The sequence below is a fragment of the Ictidomys tridecemlineatus genome, chromosome 1 (genome assembly GCF_052094955.1).
Source record: "Ictidomys tridecemlineatus isolate mIctTri1 chromosome 1, mIctTri1.hap1, whole genome shotgun sequence".
In the NCBI taxonomy this organism is placed as follows: Eukaryota; Metazoa; Chordata; class Mammalia; order Rodentia; family Sciuridae; genus Ictidomys; species Ictidomys tridecemlineatus.
Window position 1 is genome coordinate 148,722,103 of NC_135477.1, and position 19,306 is coordinate 148,741,408.

At 39.2% G+C, this 19,306-nt stretch overlaps 1 protein-coding gene across 11 annotated transcripts in view; it reads left to right on the forward strand.

Moving 5' to 3' along the window:
- The window catches only part of Trpc7 (transient receptor potential cation channel subfamily C member 7), a 316,931-nt gene that overhangs the window by 252,379 nt on the left and 45,246 nt on the right, over positions 1 to 19,306 (forward strand). For 9 of the 11 annotated variants that reach the window (XM_005333202.4, XM_078048914.1, XM_078048906.1 and 6 more), the window contains 2 exons: positions 9,610 to 9,774; positions 18,190 to 18,406. In XM_005333202.4, the coding sequence (XP_005333259.1) occupies positions 9,610 to 9,774; positions 18,190 to 18,406 (382 nt within the window). Of the gene's footprint in view, positions 1 to 9,609; positions 9,791 to 18,189; positions 18,407 to 19,306 lie in introns of those variants that run through there. The other 2 variants (XM_021731608.3, XM_078048930.1) reach the window with 2 other exon arrangements.

Sequence of the window (19,306 nt, forward strand, 5' to 3'; positions counted from 1 at the left end):
TGGAACAAATCTTAAAAGGATTCAGAAGAACATTCAATTTATTGATCATTCAACAGAAGTTTACTGAGCACCCCTTACATGCAAAACATAAGGCTGCACACTCTTGGACATACACAAACAGTTGGTTCTCTCAAGGAGAGTAAAACAATAGAAAAGATAAGATGTAAACACAGGAGTATAGCCTATCCATACTCAAGAAATGATTTCCAAATGAAGGGGCCACAGAATTAGATCCATGGGAGTCCAAGACATCTTGGGAGACCAAGGGACTTAGTAGAACTGGGAGGTGAAGAAGAAATTGGATTTTAAAGGCTGATTAGAACCGAATGTTAGAAGAGCTAAATGGAACTTCTTTGAACACAGTTGGGTAGATGCATTTGCCATGTTTGGAAATGGTATTCACAGAAACTTGGCTAGAGGCAAAGTCTCAAAAAGGGAAGTAGTGGAAATAATCCAAGAAAGTTTTCTAGAAGCGGCTTCTACTACTTCTTTAGTTTCAGGATAAGTCACAGCACTAGATGGGGTTAAAAAAAAAAAAAAGGCTACCTAGGTATGCAGAGTAGCTTCTTTATGACACTGTGAAAGAACAGAGGCAATCATCTAGAGCAGTAGGACTCTGGCCATGTCATCTGTACTCTCTGGATTCACTGCTGTCAGAGAACCTGGTGAGCACTTGCAAATCACAGCATTTCATCCATCTCCAGGAAGTTCAGCCATGGCCTGCTGCCTAGGCACCTGTGCTCAGGAAATGGCTCACCCACAGCTCTGGGTGAAGTCCAATGACATTTGTCTTGGTTCCTGCAACTCAGGCTGAGGCATAGGCTGCTTCATGATTTTCAGAAAATCATTCTTTCTTTGGTGAGAGAGATGCTGCTGAGTCACTAGTCCTCAGAGCAGCCCACCAATTTGGGGCATATGTATAAGTATTTCCCTTTGATTTAGAAAACTGGAGGTTTGTTTTAAGGACAGCTGAGAGAGATTGTTTTATGTTCTGCTAGGGAAACTGGAATAGAGATACATTTTGAGAATAATGGAGAGAGCTACATAACTAAAATTCAGGTGAAATGAAGTATCTGCAGGAGTTGAAGACCCTTCAGCAGTCCCCATATCCCCTGGCCACCTGGAAGATTTCCAGAATGCTCAGTGAGCAGCTGCCTAGCACGACTCTCAGCTGTGGAAATAACCAAGAAGCATGCCACAACTGGGTGGGACTGGGGTCCACACATGGAAGAGGAGTCAGGGAAGGTTGTAAACAAGTGAGAGACATTGACACATGTATCAAAATGGAACCTCCCAACAGTAAGGAGGATGTTTCTGATAGTGGTCCAAAATCGAGAAATTTTAGGGTGGGAATATAGCTCAGTGGTAGAGTGCTTGCCTAGGGTACTTGAAGCCCTGGATTCTATCCCTAGTACTAAAAAATAAAGGCCAAAACAAAAAGCAAGAAATTCTAAAGCAATAATGTGAAAAGGGTACAGGCAGAGTGTGTTTAAGCAGATTATATGAAATAAAGAACCCCAAATTGTAGCCAAAAATTCCCTTGGGCTGAGTTCCAACTCCATCCTCCTCCTTGGCTCATTGTTCTTAAGGTACTTCTCCAGATGGTGCTATATTTTTTTTTCCTGGCAGGCTCTTTAAACTCCTAACTCAATTGCCTTTGGGAATTAAGGAAGTTGTTGTTATTATTTCCAATCTGCTGGCACTTCTACAGTAAATCTGAATTCAGCAGAGACATGAATTCAATAATTATCTGTTCATCATGACCCCTGGAAAGCAAGCAAACCTTTAGCCTTTTGTACCCATGTGGCTCTTCCAGATGTGATGCCATAGCCAAGTAGTGCTGAGAATCTGCCATACCACAGAGACAGTAAGAAGACTACTTTTGTCCTGTGGATGATACCAGGTTTGCAGTCTAAAAGCAGAGAACTCTGAATCTGCCATTTACTCAAATGGAACCCACTCATTGAACAAACAGGAGCCCTCCAGGAGAAATCTGCTGTCCAGCAGAGGGTCATATAGGTACATACTGAGTATAAGAGAGACAAACTAAGAATTACATAAAAGAAAAGAAAAATTCTCACCAGATTGGTAAAATCTTGGTAAGACTTCATGGAAGAGATAATTGCAGAGCTGGATAAAACTTGAACAAGGAAAGATATGAAGAAAAGCATTTAAGGTAGCAGATCCCTTGAGCAGAGTCTTGGAGATAGGATGCTTATGGCAGGCTCAGGGACTAGTTTGGCACAGTTTGATTAGACACTAGGAATGGAAAGAAAAAGAGTAAAAACCAAGTTGGAATAACAGTTGGAGGTCAAGTTTTTAACTTTATCTCCCACTTCCTTTCTCCCTTCCCTTGCTTTGTTCTTCTTTCTTTTTCTTCTTTCCATTCCCTTCAATTTACTTCCTTTCTCCCCATTTAAAATACCATCTATCTATATCTCTATCCTTTCATCTATCACAAACAGTATAAATGAAGTGGATATGGATTAGCATAGCAACTTCCACTACTCTGAAGATGAAAGTCATAAATCAACTGTCCTCCCCAAAAGGACATAGTTCACTATCACAGGGCAAGAGGAGACACCCAGAACTCTGACTGAAAAACATACAAGCCTCTCTGTGGCACGTCTGAAATCCACAGGTTCACAGAGATGCTCTCCTGCCTAGTGGACAGAATGGGACAGTGGCCTGACCCAGAGGAGATATTGGAAGCCTCAGTTGGGAGAAGCAACATAAGGAGGTGGTTATGAACGGCTCTACAACATAGTGTTTGTCACAGTGTTCTCAGCTTTTAAATGGGCATGATTGTTCTCACCACATTGTATGACAAGGAATAAGTGAAAAAAATATTTATAAAGTGCTCAACCTGAACAATGGTAAGTTCTCAGTAATATCTGGTTTTTATTGTTTTATTTATGACAAGGAACTAAGACCAGCAGAGGTTAAAGTCCAAGTCCGTCATATCAAGAAAATTCAAGGGGAGGGCATTTAGTGAAGTGAAAAGAGCTCAGGCTTAGAAGCAGATGAGAATTAGAACCTCAACTTTCTAGCCATGAGACTGTGGCTAACTTGAGATAGTCTAGTCTCACTTTCTTCAACTGAAACATGGAAATGCTAATACAACCCCATTTGTGTATGTGGACATGTAAAAAACATCCATTTTAGAGGAGACATTGCGAAGATTATGGATAATAATATAACTTCAGTTCCTTCCATACTAGATCCTCAGTAAATAACAGTATAAACTTAAAGATATATCTTTCAAACTTTCCATTTTGCCTGGTGCCCATATTTAGAAGCATCTAAAAAGAGCTATGACTATATGGTTCCTCACCCAAAACTCACCACCACCATCTCCCAGGACTATCATGGATTATTTTCCTATAATGGCCATTCCAGAACTTCATGGATAAATAAACAGGCTTGATGAGCACAATAACAATGTTGGCCCATACCAAAGTGCCCCATAAATTTAAAACTTAATAAAATAATAGTAGTTTTATGAAACACATTATATACTCCAGGAATGCTTAACTCTAAAAGAACATAGCTATTCAACACTCTATGCTAATAGCATAAACTCAGCAAGAGTGAAAGAACTATAACTATATAAACAGCCCTTGGAGGAACTGGGAAAAGTGGTAATGGGAACAATATTCATTCAAGTGACCACCTTCAATACTTACTAAGCACTGTGATACCTCTTGCAGGTATCACAAAACTAAGAGCAGTGAGATGGCTGACCCAGGATCACTCAGATAGGAAACAGAAGATCTGTGTTTTGAACCTGGGTGGTCAAACCCTAGAATGTGTTAGATTCTAGCAACTAGATTCTCTGATGATGTGGGGCACAAATAAAGAGAAACCCATAAGAAATGGCACTAATGCCACCATCTAATGATCCATGCTCCAATGAGCACTTGCTATTCATTCACTCACCCACCATGAAGGGCCTGCTCAGGAATTAATGGGGTGTTGCTATTACGTTTTGCTCCACTTCCAATAATAAAGCTGAGAGTTCCCTGTGGACAAAGACTGCAACCTGTCCCCAGTGCTGAGGACATTGCCTACTAGAGGATTCCCTTGGGAATGTTTATTGAGTGGATGAAGGAATGAACAAGTGAATAAACCAACAAAATAAACCAGTAAATGATGACCTTTCCAACTCTCTTCTTTCCTCCCAACCACCATGACTTGAGAGCATTGCCAACACAAAAAAAGAAGAGAAGAATATCAGCACCATGGAACCTAATCCTATATAATGCTCTAAATAAGAAATGACACCACACAATTACTATAATTCATGTGGACTGCCTGCACTGCACTGAGAAACAACCACTTGATGGCTGATGCAGTGTCTGTCTTCTTTTTCCTCTAAAGACAGTTTCCAGAAGAAAGGATGTCTATAACTAATGTTAGTGACAAGCAAAGGGGAAAATCTTGACCAAAGTCACATGAGACATAGTCGGGGGAGGGGTGCTTTGATAGCATATCTATATTAAACAAAGTTATCTTCCCCATAAGCATTGAATCTCATGAAATTTTTCTCCAGCTAAGTTATTCTTCAGCTTATCAAAACATGCATTGCCACATCTCATTACTGTATAAATAAGACCTAGTATCAGAGAGAAAAATCTATGCTTAAGAGATATGGAAATCATATAGTCTCAAGGCAGCCCTCTTCCCTTCCCCCCAAAAAGGGCTACATGCAGGACTTAGCAGCTTTTAAGGTGATGAAGAGGAGAGGCTCTAAGGGAGGGAGAAGGAAAGAAGAGCTTTCTGCGGGTTCTGTCTGTAATCTGTGCTGCTCTTCATTGAGAGAGGGCTCCGTAATCATTAGAGGAGCTAGTACCAGTGTGTCTGATGAATAGGCTTGATGGTAACCCTGACGGCCCCAGCAAAGAATAATAGCCCATTTTGACTTAATAGCCTGGATAAGTCAAGCTCCACCTTCAGTGGGGGATGAGGAAAGAGGAACTGGATAGAGAAGGACTGCCTGCTTAGGTTACATGGATACTTTAAGAAAATGTCTGCCAACAAAACAGCAGTCAGGAATACAGGCAGGAAGGTGAGGTAGGGAGTGGGAGGGAGGAAAGGAGAAACAAGAGGAAGAGGGGGAAGAAAAATGGAAAGGAAAGAACAGCCATTGGCTTGTTTTTATTTATCTAAAACTAATATACAACTTATTATTGCCAGGTACTGTTCTCAGCATTTTATAAATACTGACTCACTAAATGTTTTAGTCAGCTTTTTCACTGCTGCAACCAAAAGACCTGACAAGAACAATTTTAGAGCACAGAGTTTTATTTGGCACTCACAATTTTGGAGGTCTTAGTCTATAGAGAGATGACTCCATTGCTCTGGGTCCTAGGCAAGAGAGAATTTCAAAAAAGTGTGGTAGAGGAAAATGGCTCAGGACATAGCACCAGGAAGCCAGAGAGAATTTTTCTCTCACCATTGACAAAATATATACCCCAAAGGTATACCCGCAATAGCCCACCTTCTTCAGCCTAACTATAGTTACCACCCATTAATCCCTGTCAGAGGGTTAATGCACTGATTAGGTTAAGGATCTCATAACCCAAGACCTCTAAACTTTCTTGCATTGTCTCACACATGAGCTTTGGAGGACATCTAATATCTAAACAATAACATTAAATCCTCATTATCAGCTTCATTTTACAGAAGAGGAAAAGCTAAACATGTGAAGAACTAAGAATAACCTAACAGCTTCTGCCCAGCCTAAGGCAGAAACAGGACTTAAACCCAGGTAGCACTACAACAATCCATTTACTTAACCACCTACCATCATAGAAGTCTTATATCCTATTTTTAATGTATGGGCTATGGGTCTGAATGTCCCATAAAATAGCCCTTAAAAACTCAATATTGGGTTAAGGAATTTTTGTACCTCCTCCAAAACTGACTAGTTTAAAACAGTAGCTACTTCCTTGTGGATGAATATAAGTAGAGCAAAGGGCAAAGGGTGGTTTTCCTTTGGGTTATGAAAGAAAAATAATAGCCCATGAGCCAATTAAAAATAAATAAGAGCCAAGGTTCAGCCAATATGCCTCCAAAATCCTGAAAAGCTACCATTATATTCTCAGAATGCACCTGTGGTAGGAGGAACAAGAAGTTTAGATGAGATATTACCAGAAACCAGCTTTGGGCACAAATGTTACATTATCCATGAAGGCTGGTGCAAATGGGCCACCAGGAAAATTGAATTGGGATGGTTTCAAGAACCAGCAGCCCACAAATTCCAGTCCCTCAGGTCCTATTTCCCAGTCTGGCTAATCCCACATTCTCCCTTTCATTATAAAGAATTTTGTCTCAGAGTACTCTTCTATCTTGCCTAGCAGTTGAACTTCCTAAACTCCCTCATTACCCAGTTTACTGAACAACAGTTCATCACAGTTATGAATATAATTTTTTTCTCTCCTATAAGAATTCTGATCCCCACATAAACCCACCTTAAAAGATTCTCAACTCCAGCCCATTACAAACTCCCTGCTCTAAATGGTATGAATCATTATCATTAGGAAAATCAAAGCAGTCACATCAGCTCTTCCCTTGAAGAATTTTCCTAAAAGTACCAAGCTATAGGACAAAATGGCTTGGGGCAGGAGAGGCTTAGGTAAAACTCATGGTGACATTCATCCTTTGATCATTCCATTCTTTTGTGAGCTAGATGTCAAAGAAAGCAAACCCAAGTAAATACCAATTTTCTGAGTTCCATTCTAGCTGTCAGCTTCTCTTCATGGGTTCCTCTCTGACCTTGCTTTTGAAAATATTCCTCCCACTCTGAGTTCTTCCTACCTTTGTTCCTTGACTCTGTGCCCTTTTCGTTAGAGTTTTCTTTGTGTCCTGTTGGTGTACTTCATTCGCTACTCTCATCCTCCTTGGATCAGGGATGATATATTTTGTGCATCAAAATTACAGCAGAGAAAGTCCTTTGATACACATCAAACTATGTGTCATGAAAGTGTCTTCTAAGGTCTTCCAGGGGTATAGAAAAATGCCCATAAAAAGGTAAACATCAACTTGGGCTTCAGTTATCAGCTGCTGTCAGCTTTCTGGGAGCATTATATTATAAAGCCCGTCTACAAGTAAACAGTGTATTTAAAGCTAGATTGCTTTATTATGGAGGAATAAATGCAGCTGTGGAAATTAGCAAAGATCTAATCAAGGAAGGCAGAGTCTCCAGAGAGTACCGCTCTTCTAGTTAGATCACTGCCTTCCTCTCAGGCAAGTGAGGGACAGTAGGGATGGTCCCCACTTTTCTCTGTCTCAGAATCCTGCCCCATCTCATGCTACCCAATCTGTTGTGCTGATTTGCCTGCATAGAAACAGCAGAGCAAGCATGGGGTGGGCTCTCCCCAGTCACAGGGAAACTAATAATGGCGAATGCAACAAGAGCCTTCCAGGGAAGCTAAGGTACAGGAAGCCCTAGGGTGAGTCCAGTAGTCATCTTCTACTATTTCATGGGCATATGTCCCACCTTGAAATCAGACTTTGAGTCTCCAGAGCAAGGGCCCTTTCAGTGACCATAAAAGCTTGAATGATGAAAACAAAAATGACTGTTCCCCTCATGCTCACCCACCGTCCACTCTGGGACCTTGTTATGACTGACTAGACTCTAAATCACTATGATATTTACATAATTTTCTGTCGGTTGCTTCTCTTTGTTATGAGTTGGAAAGGGGGCCAGGACAGTACATTATCTGCTGATCTGTGGAATCTTCTGTGGATTGAGGAGAATCTGTTATGTCTATCTTGGAAAGACCACAATAGTTAGTTGCTATGAGTCCAATAATGCTACAAAAGAAGGCTCATTTGCTTGCATCTAATATTCATGTAATAGTAACATCAGAGGCTGCAGAGCCCAATAAATCTTTGATAGTGTCCTTGCAGATCATTTGCTGCTACTGTGAGCTCCCAGAAACTAGAAACAAGAACATGTCTGCATTGAAAATTCTAATATAGCTCTATTTATATTGTTCTTATAATGAAAAGAGAATGTTTTACATTTCCCAGAAATCATTGTACATGTTCTCTTAATACCCAAAATGGTAAATGAGATGAATTGGGCACATTATACTCTGGGGTAATCAGTTCAAAGTTTTTTCAAAAAATATCCAGTCAAGTCTTTCTAGACCATGGATCCCAATAGCACCCCTATCTATTGGATATGCAGAGTAGAGCCAAAGGATAGGCCTGCCAAAAACAAATAATACCTTTTCCTGTCATGGGGAAAAAATAAGCTAATGTTTATAATTTTCTCAAATTTAAACTTTATTCCCATAAATTTTACTTAAATATTGCCTATTGCCAGTTTATACTGGCTAGGACACAGGGTCAAATGAACAAATGGTCAAATGGTAAAAACTATTTGCAGAAAAAGGTGTTTTGATTATGGCAAATCAAGCCTATATGCTAGATCGAGTGGGAAAAGGAAGTTTTGTCTATGAATATAAGGATATCTCAGGGATCATAAGAGCGAAGTGGAGCTAGGTCAGACACTATCTCAGCTTCTTCACATCTTCATTCTCCTTTCTCTTTTCAACTGGCTTATTTTGCTAACTAGTCTACTCAGAACACAGATCTCCTCCGGTACATGTTAACTGCCTACTATATAAACTGCCTCTTTCATCATACTTCCAAATACCTAAAAGAGAAAACCTTATGGGCCCAGTTCAGATCAAGGTTCTATCCCTAGTCAAATAAACTATCATAAGTATCTAGGGACAAGGCCACACAATATCAGATGGTCACAAGAGGTCCAACTTGTAATTTGAGCATTAGGGCAGGGCAGTTCCAAGGAAGGAGGGTGGTGGTGAGAGGCTGCATGATGTCCCAAAAGAAAGGTATTACCTGGGAATACAATGTGCCAGTGCTCCAGCACACCACGAGAACTCCATGGATCCAAGCTGAACACCACTGAGATGCAGTGAGGAAATACAGAGGAATTTTCAAATATTCTCTGGAAATACTGTAATTGTTTTTCCTTAGACCACATAGGAAAAGAGAAGGGTACCTTTCTGAAGTACCTCATTTAATCCTATAAGATGACCTGATAAACTCTGTTTTGCAGATGAGATTATTAAGGCTCAGAAAGGTTAAATAGCTGGCACAAGGACACCAGCTAGTAAATGGCAGAGCAAAATCCAAACCCAAAATCTGACTCCAAACCCCTAGTAATGATCCAGTCATTCCTCTGTGTGGTTTTCCAAATGAGCCCAGAGATAAATCTCCTCTGATCAGATAAACAGCCTGAACTGAAGACAAGCATTTATACAAAAGCTGCTTATCATTTTCTGTGGCTGAGCCTTCTCCTGGGCCTCATTTTGGAAAGGACTAATTCAGCCAGCCCAACCTACAAGGGTTCTGGCTGTAACACAAAGCTCCCCAGCATCCCAGAGTCAGAAGCCCCACCCATCTCCACTTACCCCTGCAAGTACCTGCCCCAGCTACCCAGCTCCAACACTCAGGTCACCCCCAGGTCAAACACTTCAGCCCCAAGTTACTTCTAAATTGTATACTGTTCAAGTGCTATCAATGCCATTTTCCTGTTGCGTTTTGTTTTTGTTTTTTGTTTTGTTTTTACAGTTCGTTGCTCATCCTAACTGTCAGCAGCAATTGCTTACCATGTGGTATGAAAATCTCTCAGGCTTACGTCAACAGTCTATCGCTGTGAAATTCCTGGCTGTCTTTGGAGTCTCCATAGGCCTCCCTTTTCTCGCCATAGCCTATTGGATTGCTCCCTGCAGCAAGGTACAGACTGCTTAAGGTGCATGTCGTTTGCAGTTATTTCTTCTCTCTTCTTAGCATGACCTGAAGTTCATGTTGTTCAAATCAGCACTGATCTTTTCCCACTATTATTGAAGGATAGTAGTCCTGGGCTGGGGATGTAGCTCAGTGGTAGAAACCTTGCCTAGCATGAGAGTAGGCCCTGAGTTCCAGCCCAAGAACCAAACTAAATTTTAAAAGATAATAGTTCTAAGATATCTAGCAAAAGTAGAAAGTCATATAAGAGGGAAAATGTTAAAACCTGTTTTTTAATCATCATTTTTAAAGAGAGAAGAGCAACAAAATGGGAAATTTTAAACATGTGAGGTATAATCTAAATGGATCCATAATAGAACAGAGAAAGAATAAAGGCACTTTTCTTCTTCTAATTATGCAATGTGCTAAGCATGTCCTCCAAACCCATAGTATGATCATCATAATTATGGTAATAGTAATAGCCAGCACTTATTGAGTAGTTTTTCTTTGCTAAGTCCTTTTCATGGACTTTTCTTTTCACTCCCTCAATTACACTATAACATATATGCTTCATTGAAGTTGGTTCAGAAGTGAGAACTAGCAGGCTGAGAATTAAATTGCAGCTCATTCTGAGGCACTGCAGACCCATTGCCACATTGTTCTTATTTTCCTAGCCTCCTTGATGATGTTCTGGCCCTCATGAGCAACTAATTAGGTTACAAGAGAAAAAAGGCAAAATATGACCTCAAAAAGTGCAGGGCTGGTTTTTAAGAGAATATGTCAAGGGACAACTGAAGACAAGAGGAATGGTATCTGCAGGTGCCAAATTATCCCACTGCCTGTTCTATTACCCGCCCCCATAGCCCAGCCATTTGGTCCAAAACCATAGAAAGAACCAGTACTCCAGCTCAGGGCAAGAGTTAGTGTCTAGAAAACCAAAGCATGCAAAGATTTTAAAATATGTTTCATGGATTTAAGATTGTTTTTAAAGGGTCCAAAGCTACATTTATCTGGTGATAGATTTTTAAAGAAATTAAGGTAATCAACACTAAAGAGAAAATATGACTACAGGGAGATTAGATCCACAGGAAATTTGATCAGCTAATGTGCTTAATAAAAATGTCACCAGTGAGCTGACCCTCTTGTCAAGTCCATTTATAGAGAACTCAGTCCAGAATAATGAGCCTAAGGCTCCAGGGGTACAGCAGAGGCCACCTAACCAGGCAGGCAATGATTTGACTGTCTCAGAGTCAGTTAGGAATCATAGAGGGAGGCAAGGCCTCAAACACTGTCTTCTATGGACAATATTGAAAATAAAAGCCAAATACTGAGTGTTCACAGAATGTGACCTTATATTTATTGAGAATTCTGTTTCTACAGTAGTCTCATGCTATGTACTTCTAAATAATAATACATATGTAGATAAAACCACTTTTGTTCTGTCTTTTTAATGGACAAAAAAAGCTCAGAAAACAAAAAGAAACTAACCAGATTTAGAGCTGGACTAGAGCTGGTCATTGGTTGCAGGCACGTGTTTTGATGCTGGAATCATCTAGTATATAGTGGTAATTGGATCCTGGCCTTTACCCAGAGACTGCATGGATAGACTTGCCTATACTCTCTCTGAGCCTCAAAACTGATTCTAGGCTTTTCAATCATTAAAATAACAACATTGTGGAGAAAATGCTGCCAATCCTCACTTTTGCTACAAAGCTAAATATGGCAGCTTCCAAGAACCTGGAACTAGTCAACAACAGCAAACTGATTTGTCTCTGCCTGCCTGGTAGCATGGAAAACAATTCAGAAAAAAAAATGATATTTCAGCTGTTGATGAAATTTTTTTAGCTTTTTGGTAGGTTTGAGAAAAATCTTGGCAAATATGCAAATAAGACCCACCAAAACTGTATGTAGTACAGGAAGGGTATTCTGGAATTTCTCAGGCCCAGTAAATCCAGAAAACTGATACCACCATAAAGGGGATAAGGGTCAGATCTGTAGCAGTCTACTGGAACATTCTGGAGGAAATGATTACAGGAAAGTTTTGGCCCATGACTGGGGCTTTCTCTCCTTTGTTCAAATACTTCTCTTATTGATATTTGATGCTCCCAAAACTTCCAGTTAGACTAAAATTTAAAGCACTCAAGATAAACATGGGCTGATCATTAAGGCACTTGTCATTTCTGTGTACTTTGTAGAATCAGGTCTGAGCTCAATGCAGGGGTTGGGGCATGTTGATGGCTGAGTGACAAGTCTTCATCTGTGGTATTAAGATGACTCTTGGTGGCATCATTCATAACAAGGAAAGATTGCCTCATTAAAGAGCTTTTCGAACATGCTCTGAGGCAGCCAAAGGACAGATGAAACAGTGAAGATATTTTTAGTTTTTCCTTTCACCACTTAGAAAGAAGTCTTTTCAAGTTATTACTGGGAATTACAGAGAGGTCACATCTAGCGTATGACAAAACCAGCCCTCTCTGAAGACTCCTGATGTGCAGAAGACCATGTCTTCCCAGGAGGAAGGCATGGAAAGAAGTCTGCTAATGGGCTGGTATTCCTCTTCCCAATGGGGTCTTTGCCATTATGTCTGTCTATTTCTGTAGTTTCATGAAAAATACAGTGCATTCCAGGGATTCCATGTTTTAATATTATTACACCTCCATCTAAGAAAATAGACCTTGATATTTTTTTACAAATATATTTATAAATCGCTACTGCCAAATTTCATCAACTGGCTGATGTCCATCAATATCCAACAAATGTTGGAATTTCTGTTTTCAACTTAATGGTGCATTTACTTCCTAATAGTTTCAGTTCTAATTTAGGAACTATTAGGAACAACAAAATTACTTGATTAGCCTGCCAAGATTAACTCATTATTTATTTCCTATTAGATTCTCAAAACTGTCAACTCTATTTTTATACTCTTTTAAGTTCCTGAGGGTCCTAAGAAAGGCAGTTAAATAAGGGGGGTATAAAACTAAGGATGTCAACAGGAGCCAGTTTATTAATGTTGGTTGAAGAGGGTAACCAAGTCACAGATGAGTACATATGGTGATAGGTGCACACATAAAGCATGGGACAGGTTTGTCAGGGTCAAGAAAAGATAGTGATTTTGTTTTATTTATCATTTCTCAATGATAAATAAACATGGTTGACAGGCTGCTGGGAGAACAGTGAGTTCCTAATCACATGGATGTGTGTAGTTAGACATTTTTTCCTAGAGAGTTCTCTATCCTTATCCTCTCAACAAAAGCCCCAAGGCCAAAGGGCCTTAATGGCTGATTAGCCTATTCTCCATCCTTTGCTGTTTCATTCTGATTTACAATTTAGATTGTTTGCTTAAAGTCTCAGAGCTGAAAGAATAACAGTCATCCTCAAGGATTCAGTGTCTCAACTGCATGTAGACTGGGGCAGAAATCAGCACAATGAAAATATTGAGACTTGCACAAGTTCTGATTCTAAAATTTTATGACAGGAAAAGCTACTCTCTCCATTACCATACCTTAGCTATTTAGCTATCCCTAAAATTATTCCCAGAAATCGGGAAGGGAGAGCTGAAAACAACTTTAGAATTTGACCTATTATCTTTGTAATGTGCAATCTTATCCTTACTGCCACATAACTCTTGCTTAAAGGCATATCTAAGTGTTTGTCATCATCCCCCTCCACTGTTCCAAACAAGAAATTCTAGTGAGAAAGGCATGAATAAGCAAGCAGCTTTTAAAGATCTATACTTAAAACCACATGTTCTAGCAGCCAAGTAAGAGAGGATAGTGACTCCAAAGGCCTCTACCCAACATTCACTCGTACCAGGAAGATAACAGAAAAATTACAGAAAAATCACAATACAATTTTTTGAATAGTAGCCATGGAGGGAAATTTGTGCCAAGCAATAGAGAACTGCTGTTCTAACACTGATAATACTTCTACCCCTCAGTCCAAAAGGATAGTCCACTCTGCTGGGATAGGACTTAAGAATTCCAGAGGCTGGTCACTTTTATACTGAGTCCAGTCTGAGTCCCACAACATTACTCCTCATCTCTCCACATAGTTCCTACCACAGTTTTTGGCCTGTATCTCTCCCACTAGGAAAGCAACAACTTTAAAGGAAAGGACCAACTCTTGTACTCTGTTTTATTTTCATCACCTTTAGTGATCATGTTGCACATGGATGGTACCACAAATAGGCTCATGGCATAAGCATAGAAGAACTCTATATGGGTTTGATTTTTGTGAATCCTTTAATGTGAGCTTTTCAAGAGTTAGTCAGGTCTCTTTTAAATTTCCCTTGAGGGGATTCCCTGAGCTGCTCAGGGCTACCTGTTGAGATACACTATACACACATTACACATTACATAATTCATTGCTTGCATCAATCCTGTGCAGGAGGTACTATTTTTGTCTCCATTTTACTGAAGAAACTAAGACACTAGTTTAAGCAACTTGCCAAAAACCTATGGAGCTGTGATTGAGACCTGGGATCTCTGACTCCAGAAATATGCCCATAGCTACTACGTATACACACACATGTACACACACACATGCACGCACATAATTCTCTGGTTACATCAACAGTATTATGACTTTCAATGCCTACTGTACACATCTTAACCTAAGATTTGATTTGGAATATTACAACTGGAAGGATTTGTCTAGAAAGGAGAAAAGAAAACCTCTAAAGGACAAACTCTATCCTTTCTTTTCCTTTCGTTAAAAGTCTCACCTTGTAAATTACATTATCACTCAGCACCTCTTCAGCCCACAGAACAAACTGTGACTTCACATTAAAATGTGTGTATATTCTGATTAGAGATACCTAAATGAATACTCCCCTCAAAAGGGGAGATTCCTGATCCCTAGGTTAGACATTTTGAATAAGAATTTAGAAGAAGCATATTGAGGAATCTACCAGTAATTTAACCAGGATCTTTCTAATATTTAGAACAACTAGACTTTAAAGAAGTACGTTTCTTTTTGGAATGATTCCAAAGTTTGCATCTGTTCCACTTTCCAACTTATAAACTGAGCCCTTATAAACTGAGCTTAGGACCATTGGCATCTGGCTGAAACTGAGGTTGACATTTGGTGAGGGAGACTCTGGTGGTATAAGACTAGAAAGAGGTACAGGAAACATTTCTCCTTGCAATCTACTGAAACCATGGTCATAGGTTACTTTCTTGGTATAGGAGACCCTCAGACCACCAGGTGCTTACACTAGTGGTTAAGGTCAATAGTCCAGTGGCATGGAACAAAGTTATGCCAACCAGTAAATGCAGGTGCCCATCCCTGAGGATCTGTGAATGTAACTCGTTTGGAACCAATTCAAGGGCACTACTCAGTTGCTCTCAAACTCATATATTTCTCAGAGTAAAAGAATAGTGCCCAGGAAGTCTGAGGCAAGCCAGAGACCAGATTCTACAGACGTGTATCTTCTGTGATGTTCTCAGCTCATAAGGTCCTAAGCTGCTCTTAGCACGTTGTCAGACTCACAGGTTCTGCACTGCAGGCGGAATGGACAACTACATTTGCCAAAGCCCTAACATCCATTTTAAAAGCTGTGACCTGACCCAGTTTTAATGATTCCATAACTAAAAGCTGTTGGCACATATTAGTTGAATTTTTTTTTCTTTTGGCTCATCTGATGGTCTTGTGAAGGGGAACATTTTCTCCAAGGGTAATTTGCTTCAAAAATTGTCTTAATGTGTAAAATAAGAAATTTTACACAGAAAGAAAAAGAAAGCCACTAAAATAACTGTATTTCATCTGACCTTTGTCAAAATTTTATCAGTTAAAAAGATGCATTTGTCCCAGAAAAACAAAAAGAAAAAGAAATCAATTCCTAGTCTCACATTTCTTCGCTATGACCTAGATCAAGTGGGAACTGAGCCCAGGGTAACCTTCCAAATCACCACAGGGTGTTATGGGGGGGGGGTTATTATTACATTTTGCACTGATGATTTATACACACTCATCTTCTGCCATAGGATACCAACTTGAAAGAGGTAACAAAGGGAATGTAAATCTCTAGTATCAAGGTCTTCTAGGGAATCCCAAGGTCAGCTTGGATTTAGTCACAAATGTATTCAATCAGATGCTTCACCTGGATGAGAAGATGGAAAGGTGTACCCCAGATCAATAGAAGCACCATATAGAGTCCATAGACAAAGGGTCAGGAAAATTGGCTGACAATCCCTTAAGAGCTGTGTCTATGTCCAAGTGTCCCATCTTTTTCTGACATTCCTGTGAATCTGTTGTGATATACAAGATACAGGGATACCTTGCCCTCTCCTTCCCTCTCCCACTCTCCTCCTAAGGTCTTTTTATATCTTCCATTATTACTATGTACTGAATGAGGTTGTGACACAATAATAAGAAACAATGTGAAGACTATTTAAGGATATCTCCTGGGTACACCAAAATATTCCACAGTCCTGATTGGGAAATGGGGCTCCAAGATGCCAACATTATTAGCTAAAATGCTGAGAATTTCAAAATGGATATTTAATATCATATAAATAAAATGAGACTTGAATTGATTCATATTTTTACTGAATTTATGTGAGATATTTTTATTAGTCCTTTCATTTAGTTTCTGCCTTCTGAAATTAGTACATCTGCCTATTGCCAAAACTATACTACAGTCTCTATTTTTGTAAATAACAAAGATAAACATTACAGTTTATACAAATGTCATTTGTAAGATGTTTGTGGGCCTTTGATTATCAGCTAAGCAACTCTTTACATTTCTGAAGTTATTTCAAATATCATACAACAATAAGCATGTGAACTTAAGTAACTTCTAACACTATCAGGGATTCCCTTTGTCTGGATCTGAGATACAGGGTTTTTTTAAAGATAAAAGCAGCTTCTTAAAAATATTTCAGGGCTGGGCATGGTGGTTCATGCTTCTAAACCCAGCAGCTTGGGAGGCTGAGGCAGGAAGATCACAAGTTCAAAGCCAGCCTCAGCAAAAGCAAGGCACTAAGCAACTCAATGAGACCCTGTCTCTAAATAAAATATGAAATACGGTTGGGGATATGCCTCAGTTGCTGAGTGCTCCTGAGTTCAATTTGCAGTACAAATATATATATATTGCAGTTGATAATTCTATGTCATCAGACTCATAATAAATCATGTTATACAAAAGACTAGAATTAAAAGGAGATGATTATCATACTGAAGCACATTTAAAGAACATTATCAGGGCATCTGATTTACAAAAGCTATGTTGAACATAGTCATAATTAGGAAAATTTTACCTAGATAAGCCCCTGTAATTGATTTTCTGTTGTACCAATACTCTAGCTCCTGGGTGACATTTCACTCTAGGACTCCTGAATGAGGCAGAGTGTGAACATCAATTAATCAGTCACAGATTATAACTGAATATCTTCTCTGGAGAAGGAGCTGAGCTTCAGAAAATATTTCCCTCTTAGCTCTTGTCTTATCACCGTACTTGGATGGGGGCTAAGGTTTGGTGCTTAAATGAGGATGACAACAGTGACCAGGAAGAGACCCAAGTAAGTTCATTAATAGGGATTCAGCAAGGACTCAATGTATAGCCCTTAATTTAGCCCTCAAAGATCTAAGTGATCTTTGGATGGGATGCCCTGAGATCTGAGAAAATGTGACCAAAACTTGCTCCCAAATAGGGCAAATTTTGGACTATTTCAGACTCATGTGGAATGAAGAATTAACACTAGGCCATAACAAAAACTTCAATAAATTTTAAAATAATAGCATAATCTATGTTCTATAAATATGCCATAGTAAAGTTAGAATTTTTGAAAGCAGGAAAAAATAAAGTTCTACTTGTATGGAAAGAAAATAATACCTAAGTTGAAAATTAAATCAAAAGAGAATTTTAAAATATGCATAATTATCAATGAAAGTGTTTAATGTCTAATTTTGTGGGAACACAGTTAAAGGAGTACCTCGCAGGAAATATATAGATTTTTAAAATGTTTATCAAGATAGAAGAAAGATTGAAAACGATCTAAGCTTAAATCCTAATTAAATAGCAAAAGAGCATACCTCAAATATATCTTTTGAAATTGTATATTCTATTCAGACATATTATTTTTTCCCAGATCTGAAGGACATAAAAATCATATCCATGCAGACAAGAGTATCTGTGCAATCAGATGTAACATGATGACACATCAATGTGTTCCATTCCTTTCTATTAGCCCCTCTAAGACTGTTAAATAGGAAAAAAAAATGAGGTCAGTATTAAATAGATTTGGTCAAATAGCATCTCACATTTATATAAGAGAAAACAGTGTCTGGGCTCAGTTAGTAGTCTGTCTAAGATGGAAGATTCTCTGGTTAAACTCTGGTTTGATGAAATCAATGTTTTAAAGAAAGACCTACATCCACCTAGAGCTGCCAGTTTAACACATCTTGTGCACATTTTGTTTTCAGCTAGGACGAACCCTGAGGAGCCCTTTCATGAAGTTTGTAGCCCATGCAGTTTCTTTTACAATCTTCTTGGGACTGTTAGTGGTAAATGCATCCGACCGATTTGAAGGTGTTAAAACCCTGCCCAATGAAACCTTCACAGACTACCCAAAACAGATCTTCAGAGTGAAAACTACACAGTTCTCCTGGACAGAAATGCTCATCATGAAGTGGGTCTTAGGTAAGCAAGTTGCTCTTTCTTTTGTTCTGCCCCCCCCCTTCAATTATAATAGGCCATTATTAAACTCTGATTTCTGAACTCAACCTCCCCTCATGAATATACTCTTGGCAGACAAAATAGCAAGTGGATGACCAACAAGAAGGTCAAAGTCAGCTTTTATGTGAGCTAGTGTTTAAAATGCACAGGCTTGTGAAATAACTCCCAATTTTGAAAGGAAATGTTTGGGAAAAAATTTGTTAAGTATTTTTCATTAAAAATATATTTAAAATGATTGTAAAATGGTTTTCATGGGAAACCTTATTTTGATCATTTAAAAATGTCTCCTGAAAGCCTTAGGAAATCAAGTTTTGCTTCTAAAAAAAGGATATAAAATTGTATAGTTTAAAAGATATTTTTGTTATTGCAAATACCTAAAATCTTGATAATAAATATAAATCTAGAATTTAGAGGGTAACATTTTCTCATTATTTGTGTAAGAGGTTTATTTTGGTTCACACCTTTGGAGGCTAGGAAGTCCAAGATAAGGCAGCTGCATCTGCTTGACAGCCTTGTGCTGTGTCAACTTGTGGTGGAAAGTGGAAGGGCAAGTGGGCATGCACGAAGGAGAGAAAACACTAGGAGCAACGTCACTTTTATAAAACTTTACTCTCACAGTACCTAATCCAGTCCCACAGAGCAAGAATCCACTCATGTGAGAAAGCATCAGTTCACACATGAGGACCCCATAACCCAAACACCTAACATGGGGCCCCATCTCCCAACACACTGGGGATCATGTGAGTTTTGAACCATACTCAATCATAGCAATTGTCTTCCATTAAAGAGTTGGGCTGCAGTGTAGCTCAGTGGAGGAGCACTGCCAGGCATGTGTGAGGTCCTGGGTTCAATCCTTAGTACACT